The sequence below is a fragment of the Mya arenaria genome, chromosome 15 (genome assembly GCF_026914265.1).
Source record: "Mya arenaria isolate MELC-2E11 chromosome 15, ASM2691426v1".
In the NCBI taxonomy this organism is placed as follows: domain Eukaryota; kingdom Metazoa; phylum Mollusca; class Bivalvia; order Myida; family Myidae; genus Mya; species Mya arenaria.
In genome coordinates, this window is record NC_069136.1 from 8,371,783 (window position 1) to 8,385,199 (window position 13,417).

The 13,417-nt window shown below is 38.7% G+C and overlaps 1 protein-coding gene across 2 annotated transcripts in view; it reads right to left on the reverse strand.

Moving 5' to 3' along the window:
• Positions 1–1,093: 1,093 nt before the first annotated feature.
• Positions 1,094–13,417, reverse strand: part of LOC128220757 (alpha-mannosidase 2x-like) — a 29,227-nt gene continuing 16,903 nt past the window's right edge. For both annotated transcript variants that reach the window (XM_052929262.1, XM_052929263.1), the window contains exons 2-4: positions 9,760–10,212; positions 9,365–9,483; positions 1,094–4,168 (exon numbers count right to left, since the gene is read on the reverse strand). In XM_052929262.1, coding sequence (XP_052785222.1) covers positions 1,451–4,168; positions 9,365–9,483; positions 9,760–10,212 — 3,290 coding nt within the window. In that variant the 3' untranslated portion in view covers positions 1,094–1,450. The remainder of the gene's footprint in view (positions 4,169–9,364; positions 9,484–9,759; positions 10,213–13,417) is intronic.

Sequence of the window (13,417 nt, forward strand, 5' to 3'; positions counted from 1 at the left end):
GCTCGACTTAGTTGTCCCATTGGCTGTTCGGTGTTATTGCTGCATCTGTCAAGTCGATGTTGGCTGGGCGATCCTTGGCATCAGGGGATTTTTAAGTTTGGCTCAAGCATAAATCACCAGAAATCAGTGTGTCCCATGCACAACCTTTGTCTTCAGGTCCAAAGTTTAAGCTGCAGGGTTATTGGTAAAAAATCCATGTGTTGTGGTTGTCGGGGCTGTTCCTTCGCCATTGAACATGATAAACAAAGACATTGTTTGTTGTGTACCTTTCTTATTTATGCTATTTGTCGGTTAACCTTGACCTACTCAACACGATCATATTTCAGTTTGGTATCCTGGTCCTACTAGTTTCTTTGTAGAATTTGTAGAATTTCGACCAACGAACAAATAGCGGAAAATTCCACCGAATCTTCGATCGGTGATTAACGGCGATCTTTGGGTATATCCGCCAGCTCTGCTGATAATTATTTTTAACACCGCGATGTATTATGTTTGTAGTTTGTCGTTATTGCATTTTCTCTAATCATCGAAGTATTAATCAGGACCTAATATGTTCCTGATTAAATTTATATTTAGTTTTAATTAACGTTTTCCTACATGTATAATTATAATCGGCCGATGTCGGACGTCTCGAAAACGACCACACGGTAAGATCTCGGAATGAAATCGCGCTGCACGCGTGAGTTTGAGCTAATCGCATTAACACAGAAGAGAGTTGCCAATCCATGGTTTATAGGTCCGTGGTGTCACTGGCCCATGACCTACAAATTGGGTATGGCGAGTTGCAGACTTTCGCATCACGTTGAACACGTAGGGCAAAACTAACAGACATAACTAGTCAAACTATTCTCAAAAATGTATAAAATGTTGCCGTTCGTTATCTGCGTTATTTCTGATAATGTTGTCATATTATGGTACAACATACACAGTTTCATAAACCTTTAAAGCTGCTCAAAAACAACTAGACTCGTCATCACACAGCACAATTTTCGAAGATACGGTGTCTTTGAGCGGTTTCTAAAACCATCCATTGATATACATGGTCTTTTGTAATTGTACCAGTACGGTTTATTGACACTTTCTGACAGCACTATCAGCCAATACCTGCCTTTATTGAAACACATGGTATAAATATTGATTCATTGGGCCAATTGTTTACCTCTCTGTTAAATTTATCAAAGTTCTGAAATGAATATGTAACCAATTCATTCAAGAAGTTCCGAAACACATTGATTACCAGTAAACGAAAATTAATAAGAGCTGAACAGTAAAACGGTTTGTGCATCTGAAAATGCATATATATCTCGTATGTACAAAAAATAATTTAATTACACTTTTGAGAATAACAGATCTCGGATATGTTTTTAAATGAGCTAACTACACAATGCAACGAACAGATAGCAATATGGCACAAACATACATAGAAATGAAACCCAAGGTGCCAATTAACCTAAGATTCTTGAAGAATTTTGTTTTCAAGTTTCGTTGACTTGGCGTTTGCAGGTGTAATGACGAAACTTCTTAGCTCACCTTGCTGTGGCCGGATATCTGACCCGAAGTCCAAGGTCTTTAATGTATGTAAATGAGACAAAGAAGTTTCAGCTACAGATCTAGTTAATGTTTTACTTATGTTTAAGGCACTTAAGAACGTATCCACATGAAGTGATACATTGTCTGTTGAACACATAACCCTTTCCTTCGGAAATAAACAGCTTGATGACTTCCGATGTAAAACTAGACTTATTCCTCTTGGTGAAAGATCTTCTTTCAATAACATTCGCAAACCAACAATAAAGTCATTGCAAGATAAAATGTCAGAGAAAGTTTGCAGGCCAGTATGGAAATCACCAGCGCTATGTTCAATTGAAAAGGCATGTACTTTATTTTGTAACTTCTCGTTTAATATAAGACTGTTTATTGATGGATACGTGTATCGCCGCTCTGTAACTGGTTCCAGCGATGATTTATGCTCTACCTGTATGACGAATTCGGTGAGAACGAGCTCCATCTCGTTGACTCCCTGTCCAAGACCCTTCTTATCATCCCTCTGAACATTCCTGTCCAGCATTACCTCCAGCCAACCTTCTCTTAGCGACGCCACCCCGTGAGACTGGCCAGCATGTACGGTGAGTCGTCTAGCACTGTCTTCTATTACCGCCATGGTAGAAATAGGGTAATAGTTCATCTCAATTGTCATATTTGAATAAGTTTTTCTTCCCATCAACTGAAACCCATTTTGGTCGGTATACAATATATTTCCATTTTCAATATCCGTCTCGAAACGCATAATGAGCTCAGCATTTTTTAAGGAAGGTTCTATTCTCATGGTAATTTCATTTGTGATATACAACCCCGTGCCCTTTATATCATCCACATTGTAAACAGTGAACCGTTGTTCAAATCCTGACTTATGTGAAACTCTTATCTCGGAGAACATTTCTCCACGGACAACTTGAATGGTTGGCTTTCCGTCAACAATTGGAGAGATCGGCTCGGCTTGCCCAAAAGGTCCAAAAAGGTACGCACCGCTTTTGTCGGGTTTATATTTCATGAAGCTTGACCTCAAAGTTGTGGTTTTCCCATTATTATTCTTTATGCTTACTAAGTTGCCCGTGAGTGCGTTTACCTTTACTTCAATGTACTTGTTTGCAATTGTCATAACCTTGGGTTCGTCCGAATTAAGTTCTCCCTGTAACGTGTTAGTTCTGGCAGGTTTTTGACCTTTATCTGATGAAAGCTTGACTGTAAATGTTTTAAGTTCATATGGCGACAGAGCAGTTTTAAATGAAATCATTTTCAGTGCCCTGTGTACACCCCCAGGGGGTTCAGACACTTGGAAATTAACATTTCTGTCAAATGCATCTAAAATCACGATGTCATCTCTTGTTAAGAGGAAATTTACTACATCTTCAGAATTTCGTACAACAGAGTTTGCGACTACAAGTTTCATTCCGTCGGGCTTAAGTTTAAGTTCTCTTAAACCTAAAATTGTTTTGGCATTTTGTTTCTCGAGTACGTTCATGAGGGCCTGTGATGACGTCACTCTTCCTCCTGACAAAAGGGTGCTTACTGTTGTTGCCAATGCCGACCGCGCTGATCTAAATGCACGCTGTAAACGTTCTTCATAATCATTAACAACAAACGGAAGAGAGGTCCCCGTGATACCATCGTGGTGCTGAAACATTCCAACTTCCCTCCTAGCTTCCCTCAGTAACTTCATCACATCATTAAACGTACCATTGACGTTAGTACCACACTTATTACCGACGATACAGCGGTAATACATTATCACGCTGTAAACGTCGGCTGCTCGAATGACAGGTTCGATTTCGCGGGTAAAACGTTTCATCCATATCCTTGTGGTAAAGTATCCTGTCCAAACATCATGCTCGTAGTCAGAATAGGGGAAAAAGTCTCCGCTGATTACTGGAAATTGATTTTCAGATCTTACTGTTTTCATTTCCTTTTCGTTTCTTCTTACTTTTTCAAAATAGTCCCTAATTGTTCCAAATCGAACGTTCATTTTCCACTCTGGTTTTCCATTAATGTAGTTTATTAATTTACCGAAATTCTCATGTACGTCTTTGAAAGCATTCCTATTGTCGTAAGATGCATCCTCGCCCAGGAACATTACCAGCGTTTTATACTGATAGATCCTGGAGGTAAACCTATATGTCTTGTACAGTTTCTCCGACAGTTCATGGACATTTTGATCAGTAACTGGTTTAGCTTCTGTGCTCGGTAAATGAAGGAAGTTGAACTGGCTACAAATTGATGGGTCTGGTCCGCACACGTCGCCAGGCCAGTAGCCGAAATATGGCATTAAATTGGTGAGAATATCGTTGTTATTATTGCTGTTCCAATATGGTCGCCACATGAAATCCATCCCGCGCTTACGTATAATCGTTGATTTGATAGCCTGGTGTATGCGCAAAATCACCATATTGTCAATGCCACTTTTCTTCCAAAGGTACGGCATAGTGGACGAATAGCCGAACGGATCATTTATCCAGGCGTTTGTGGGTGTGACACCAAGATTTTCTTGTAACCACTGATGACCTTCAATTAATTGGTCCACCACGGGTTGGTAATGTGTTGATGCTTCGTCCGGCATGACCCATCCTCCGAGAACTATTTCCAACTGACCGCGTCTGATAAGTTCCCGCACCTAAATTAATGAACACACAGCATTGTATAGTAATTGACGATGAAAGTATATCCCTTTTGCATGGACAAAAGAACTCATAATTAACCAAAATAAATTATTGGTGAATGATGTGGTCATAAAAATGAGATACACACATTTAAAATTGATTTCGCAACAACAATTCCATCTTCTTCACTTGACCGACAACTACATTTCCACCTTCGCTTTTACTTAACCGACAACTACAATCCAACCTTCTCTTTCACTTAAACCGACGACTACAATTCCACCTTCTCTTTCACTTAAACGAAAACTACAATTCCACCTTCTCTTTTACTTAACCGACGACTACAATTCCACCTTCTCTTTCACTTAACCGACAACACCAATTCCACCTTCTCTTTTACTTAACCGACAACTACAATTCCACCTTCTCTTTCACTTAACCGACGACTACAATTCCACCTTCTCTTTCACTTAACCGACAGCTACAATTCCACCTTCTCTTTCACTTAACCGACAGCTACAATTCCACCTTCTCTTTCACTTAACCGACGACTTCAATACCAACCTCTCTTCCACTTAAACCGACAACTAAAAGCTCACCTTCTTTTTCACTTAACCGACAGCTACAATTCCACCTTCTCTTTCACTTAACCGACATCTACAATTGCACCTTCTCTTTCACTTAACCGACGACAATAATCCCACCTTCTCTTTCACTTAAACCGACAACTACAATCTCAACTTCTCTTTCACTTAACCGACAGCTACAATCCCACCTTCTTTTTCACTTAAACCGACAACTATAATTCCACCTTCTCTTTCACTTAACCGACAACTACAATTCCACCTTCTCTTTCACTTAACCGACAACACCAATTCCACCTTCTCTTTTACTTAACCGACAACTACAATTTGACCTTCTCTTTCACTTAACCGATATCTACAATTCCACCTTCTCTTTTACTTAACCGACGACTACAATCCCACCTTCTCTTCCACTTAAACCAACGACTACAATCCCACCTTCTCTTCCACTTAAACCGACGACTACAATCCCACTTTCTCTTACACTTAACCGACAACTACAATTCCACCTTCTCTTTCACTTAACCGACAACACCAATTCCACCTTCTATTTAAATTAACCGACAAGTAAAATATCACCATCTCTTTCACTTAACCGACAGCTACAATCCCGCCTTCTCTTTCACTTAACCGACAGCTACAATTCCACCTTCTCTTTCACTTAACCGACAGCTACAATTCCACATTCTTTTTCACTTAACCGACGACTACAATTCCACCTTCTCTTTCACTTAACCGACAGCTACAATCCCACCTTCTCTTTCTCTTAACCGACGACTACAATTCCACCTTCTCTTTCACTTAAACCGACAACTACAATCCCACCTTCTCTTTCACTTAACCGACGACTACAATCCCAATTTCTCTTACACTTAAACCGACAACTACAATCCCACCTTCTCTTCCACTTAAACCGACGACTACAATGCCTCCCTCTCTTTCACTTAACCGACGACTACAATCCCAATTTCTCTTCCACTTAAACCGACAGCTACAATCCCACCTTCTCTTTCACTTAAACCGACGACTACAATTCCACCTTCTCTTTCACTTAACCGACAACACCAATTCCACCTTCTCTTTTACTTAACCGACAACTACAATTCCACCTTCTCTTTCACTTAACCGACAGCTACAATTCCACCTTCTCTTTCACTTAACCGACAGCTACAATTCCACCTTCTCTTTCACTTAACCGACAGCTACAATTCCAACTTCTCCTTCACTTAACCGACGACTACAATACCACCATCTGTTCCACTTAAACCGACAACTACAAGCTCACCTTCTTTTTCCCTTAACCGAAAGCTACAATTCGACCTTCTCTTTCACTTAACCGATATCTACAATTCCACCTTCTCTTTCACTTAACCGACGACTACAATCCCACCTTCTCTTCCACTTAAACCAACGACTACAATCCCACCTTCTCTTCCACTTAAACCGACGACTACAATCCCACTTTCTCTTACACTTAACCGACAACTACAATTCCACCTTCTCTTTCACTTAACCGACAACACCAATTCCACCTTCTATTTAAATTAACCGACAAGTAAAATTCCACCTTCTCTTTCACTTAACCGACAGCTACAATCCCGCCTTCTCTTTCACTTAACCGACAGCTACAATTCCACCTTCTCTTTCACTTAACCGACAGCTACAATTCCACATTCTCTTTCACTTAACCGACGACTACAATTCCACCTTCTCTTTCACTTAACCGACAGCTACAATCCCACCTTCTCTTTCTCTTAACCGACGACTACAATCCCAATTTCTCTTACACTTAAACCGACAACTACAATCCCACCTTCTCTTCCACTTAAACCGACGACTACAATCCCTCCCTCTCTTTCACTTAACCGACGACTACAATCCCAATTTCTCTTCCACTTAAACCGACAACTACAATCCCACCTTCTCTTCCACTTAAACCGACAACTACAATCCCACCTTCTCTTTCACTTAACCGACGACTATAATCCCAATTTCTCTTTCACTTAAACCGACGACTACAATCCCACCTTCTCTTTCACTTAAAACGACGACTACAATTCCACCTTCTCTTCCACTTAAACCGACAACTACAATCCCACCTTCTCTTTCACTTAACCGACGACTACAATCCCAATTTCTCTTCCACTTAAACCGACAACTACAATCCCACCTTCTCTTCCACTTAAACCGACAACTACAATCCCACCTTCTCTTTCACTATAACCGACGACTACAATTCCACCTTCTCTTTCACTTAACCGACAACTACAAGCTCATTTCCTCTTTCACTTAAACCGACGACTACAATCCCACCTTCTCTTTCACTTAAACCGACGACTACAATCACACCTTCTCTTCCACTTAAACCGACAACTACAATCCCACCTTATCTTTCACTTAACCGACAACTACAAGCTCACCTTCTTTTTCACTTAACCGACAGCTACAATTCCACCTTCTGTTTCACTTAACCGACATCAACAATTGCACCTTCTCTTTCACTTAACCGACGACTACACTCCCACCTTCTCTTCCACTTAAACCAACGACTTCAATCCCACTTTCTCTTCCACTTAAACCGACGACTACAATCCCACCTTCTCTTTCACTTAAACAGACAACTACAATCCCACCTTCTCTTTCACTTAAACAGACGACTACAATTCCACCTTCTCTTCCACTTAAACCGACAACTACAACCCCACCTTCTCTTTCACTTAAACCGACGACTACAATTCCACCTTCTCTTTCACTTAACCGACAACTACAATCTCACCTTCTCTTTCACTTAACCGACAGCTACAATTCCACCTTCTCTTTCACTTAACCGACAGCTACAATTCCACATTCTCTTTCACTTAACCGACGACTACAATTCCACCTTCTCTTTCACTTAACCGACAGCTACAATTCCACCTTCTCTTTCACTTAACCGACAGCTACAATTCCACATTCTCTTTCACTTAACCGACGACTACAATTCCACCTTCTCTTTCACTTAACCGACAGCTACAATCCCACCTTCTCTTTCTCTTAACCGACGACTACAATCCCAATTTCTCTTACACTTAAACCGACAACTACAATCCCACCTTCTCTTCCACTTAAACCGACGACTACAATCCCTCCCTCTCTTTCACTTAACCGACGACTACAATCCCAATTTCTCTTCCACTTAAACCGACAACTACAATCCCACCTTCTCTTCCACTTAAACCGACAACTACAATCCCACCTTCTCTTTCACTTAACCGACGACTATAATCCCAATTTCTCTTTCACTTAAACCGACGACTACAATCCCACCTTCTCTTTCACTTAAAACGACGACTACAATTCCACCTTCTCTTCCACTTAAACCGACAACTACAATCCCACCTTCTCTTTCACTTAACCGACGACTACAATCCCAATTTCTCTTCCACTTAAACCGACAACTACAATCCCACCTTCTCTTCCACTTAAACCGACAACTACAATCCCACCTTCTCTTTCACTATAACCGACGACTACAATTCCACCTTCTCTTTCACTTAACCGACAACTACAAGCTCATTTCCTCTTTCACTTAAACCGACGACTACAATCCCACCTTCTCTTTCACTATAACCGACGACTACAATCACACCTTCTCTTCCACTTAAACCGACAACTACAATCCCACCTTATCTTTCACTTAACCGACAACTACAAGCTCACCTTCTTTTTCACTTAACCGACAGCTACAATTCCACCTTCTGTTTCACTTAACCGACATCAACAATTGCACCTTCTCTTTCACTTAACCGACGACTACACTCCCACCTTCTCTTCCACTTAAACCAACGACTTCAATCCCACTTTCTCTTCCACTTAAACCGACGACTACAATCCCACCTTCTCTTTCACTTAAACAGACAACTACAATCCCACCTTCTCTTTCACTTAAACAGACGACTACAATTCCACCTTCTCTTCCACTTAAACCGACAACTACAACCCCACCTTCTCTTTCACTTAAACCGACGACTACAATTCCACCTTCTCTTTCACTTAACCGACAACTACAAGCTTACTTCCTCTTTCACTTAACCGACGACTACAATCCCACCTTCTCTTCCACTTAAACCGACAACTATAATCCCACCTTCTCTTTCACTTAAACCGACAACTACAATCTCACCTTCTCTTTCACTTAAACCGACAACTACAATCTCACCTTCTCTTTCACTTAACCGACAGCTACAATTCCACCTTCTCTTTCACTTAACCGACAACTACAAGCTTACTTCCTCTTTCACTTAACCGACGACTACAATCCCACCTTCTCTTTCACTTAAACCGACAACTACAATCTCACCTTCTCTTCCACTTAACCGACAGCTACAATCCCACCTTATCTTTCACTTAAACCGACGACTACAATCCCACCTTCTCTTCCACTTAAACCGACAACTACAATCCCACCTTCTCTTCCACTTAAACCGACAACTACAATCCCACCTTCTCTTCCACTTAAACCGACAACTACAATCCCACCTTCTCTTCCACTTAAACCGACGACTACAATTCCACCTAATTTTCCACTTAAACCGACCACTACAATCCCACCTTCTCTTCCACTTAAACCGACAACTACAATCTCACCTTCTTTTTCATTTCATCGTTTATTTCCCGGAACCAGCGCTCGAGGTAGACCGTCTCCGCCCATTGAAACGTCATGTTCCCGTGTGACGTCAGATAGTCCACCATATTGCTGAACACGTCTATCAAAATGGTAAGAATATTTATGTATCATTGGTATAATTAAAAGGACCATTTTCTGTTATTGAAATAAAACACTCAAATCAAACTTGTTATATTTTTTTGCAATTATATGCCATTTATATTTAGTGTAAGCCAATTTTCTTTCCCTACTAATTGTTTGACTGTACCATTCTTAAGTAGGTTAACAGGGCGCCATCAGACTCATTATGCATTATTTTCTGAAGTCAATGTTTCTAAAATGATTTAAACTGATGTCAGTCATATGGCCAACTCACGAACAAATCGCTGTGTATAATATCCTTCGAACGTCATCCCATAACCCGGATCAGCGTGCGAGAAGGGCACGAGAATCACTTCTATCTGGTCATCAACAGTTCCATTTTTATCTGCTTCATAAAGTTCTTGCGGAATCGGATATTTTCCATTCGTATTTAAGCTATAGTCTGTCTCTTCTGGTAAATCGTACGTTGAAATCACCCCCCGAATCGGATCTACTTTCTTACAATATTGTTGGACTACTTTTGTTTTTTCAATACTCGGAAATATATGTCCATGCATATTCACTTCATAGCTGTCGGGGCGCCCTCTTCTCACTTCCATCGCAGGGTCCTCACTTAAAGAAGTCGCTGTAAAAGTCCAGAGAATGTGCATGACTATCACGAGGACACTCACCAAACAAATCAGCTTCACCTTCCGCCATGGAATTTGTTGCGAAAATCCCATGTTTTCTGAAACCAAAATCAGAGTAATTAAACTTACGCTGCAATATGAAAGTACATGTATTACTACATTTAACACCTCATAATACCACGCACTCTGAACCACTTTATAATCAACGAAATCAATACCCCCTTTTCATATCAACAAAGCATTAGGAAATATATCCAACTCAATTAGTTTTATTGCAGCTCATTCAAGTTCATGATGTTAACATACAATAAAATCCTTGATCTCGCCATAAACGAAAGACCTTTGCTCTATTTTTGATAGGTGTTTGTGTTTCCTGCGTGCTCACAAAATAACCATGATAAATAAACTCCAAAAACTTTTCACGACAAAAACTGACTACGATACATTCTTAAGAGAGCTGAACGAGACTGTGCAGTTAAACACTTTTATACTTTAAATACTTTAAATGTAATGCCACGGTAGTACCAATGGTGGATACTAGGCCGGTATCAACAGATGCAAATAACAGAATAACAATATATATAAATCAATGGAGTATATTCCCTGTGCGGACATTCCTTCCTTTCAACAGATGGCAGTGTGCCCGGGATTGTTTATGTCCTTTCTACGGTATTGATTTGTACTTTATTTAACTCACTTAGTCAATAAATGGCTGAACAGAATTGTGAACAAGTTATGAACACTTTCTCTCTTAATACTGCTATGATTAAGAGGTAAATATATTTTCCATGAATGAATAGAAGTACATTTATGTTTATATTATTAATAATTCAAAAGTGAACAAAATGACAAGAACAGGTTACCTGATAATCATTTCTATATGACGTATTCAAAATGATTATAAAAAAATGTTATACATTATAACATACTTATCAAAATTCATTGCAAGCCTAAAAACAAGCGTATTATTTAATTGCACCAAGACAGTTATCCCCAGTTATTGTCAAATGTTACATAAAGACAGTTCAGATTCATACTGAATTATTTATTGTATTTTTATTTTTCAAATGTGTTAATTATGCAGCGTAAAAGCGCCCCCTCTCCACTAAAATCGTCCAAGTTTACTATTTATCTTAAAATTGAAGATTTGTTTTATAAGATACGCTATAAATGCGCCATTTCGGACTAGAAATTGCTAATATTTTCTTGGGGGAAAACCCCATACACCCCTGCTAACATTTTAATATATTTAAATTTCGACCCCGCTCCTGCATTATATCATATCTCAAATAAATTATACAATTGGTGCATTTCTAGTGAGGTTGATATGGTGGTTCACCGTGCTGACCGAAACTGAACATCAGCATATGTTTATACCTATGCTCATTTTAGATGAAATTAACAAGACTACTTTCAGTTGAAGTCCAGCACTGGTAACGATAAAATATTTTTTACTCACACTGATGGCTATTCTGATCGATTATATTTACTTAAGAGCATGATGGCAAAACTATGTTCAAAATTTCATATTTTGTTTTCAAAACAGCTCGATTATACTCAAACCTGTATTATCATGCTGCTGTCAAAATACGACGATTTTTCTGACAACGTCCAACTCACTTTTATGCTGCGAAAACATATCTCCTATTGTTTATACAGTTTCATAATCCGATTTGCTGGTGTTTTATTGGAAAATTGCAGGCGAACAGTTACGACGCCGACAAGAAGCTAATCCGGATATGTTTGGAAATATTATTGTGTCGGAGACGAATATGATTGGATATATTAAAGTGTCGGAGACGAATATGTTTGGATATATTAAGGTGTCGGAGAATGATATGTTTAGATATATAAAGGTGCCAGAGACGGATATATTAAGGTTCCATCCGCTTTTATTCAAAACGTCTTATTAGCAAGTATTGCAGTAATACATTATCCAGATTGCGTTGAATTTCATCAGGCGATTTGCCTACAATAATGCCATAGGTTAAACAAACGATTCGATCTTTGATACATATAACGCACAATTCAAAGTATTTTTCCTTGTACATGTATACATCTTTTGTAATTATAAATATCTATAAATAGTATAAAAACATTCCAACAAGTCTACAAAAATGAAATAATTTTATTATGTTAATTTCATACAAATAATTTTATATCCGGAAATAAAGTATAAATACGGCATCAGTTATAGAGCGCCCTTTTAGAAATCCGAATTGAGCATCCGAAATAATGTTATAGTCTTCGAAAAAAATGTTTATCGAAACTCTATGCTTTTGTTATTTGCGATCACACTGTATGTTTTCCCGCTAATTCACAGTTTTTTCCACCTTATTTATACATGTAGTTTCATTTGTAAGCTCTTGTCGATCACAACAGACCAAAACAAACATATCTGGCTTAAATGTTAACACTCTGTGTTAAAATAATAATAAAAAATAACCGAATGGAATCTTTTTGTCTATATTGGTACAGATAGCAAAGAAACTATTTAGGATTTCCGGATTTACCTCAGCCAGAATCGACTTACCGTGCATGTAACATTCAACAAACAGATCTGTAAGCAACATTAAAGTACTATTAGCTATATCAATGGGAGTGAAATATGAAAAAGAACCTGCTAGCTTGCACATACAGTGAAACAACAGACGATGCCATTTGTTCCATTTACTGTTTTGTATAATAAGCAATACAGACAAAGAAAAATGGAACCACTTGTTTTTTTAAAGACAAGTTTCACGGTATAAAAATGTTCAATGCACAGTGCCATATAGTAACCACTCTTGTGTTACTGCAAAAACGCCATAATATTTGGCATCTTTGAATTGAACAAAATGCATGCATAACCTACCTATAGAACTCTTTTGTAACCATATAACTTATGAACAATACGGATTGTGCAATTTCAAGATAAAATGAATATAATGGCAAAGAGATTCCCCTTTTCATCCTAATTTAAGTGTGTGTTCTTATCTCAAGTGCATTAAATATACATTGTATAAAGAAAAAAACATAGAAAGCTTTAAACATGCTTAGGCTTTCTCTGTAGTATTACCTTATTTATTATATGCTTCCCTATAGTTTAAAGAGATTTATCAGTAAAATAAAAAAACGGCATTTCAATGTTTCAAACAGTGAAATATCAATTTGATATTTTTTACTGTTTTAAAGTTAAGCATACTCTGCTGTCCAAAACAAACATCAGCGCGGGACAAAAACTGAACGGCGTCATTTCCGAAATGAAGTAACTTGCGATTACAGTTTTTGTTAATATACGCAAAAGCTTCCTTGTTCCATGCG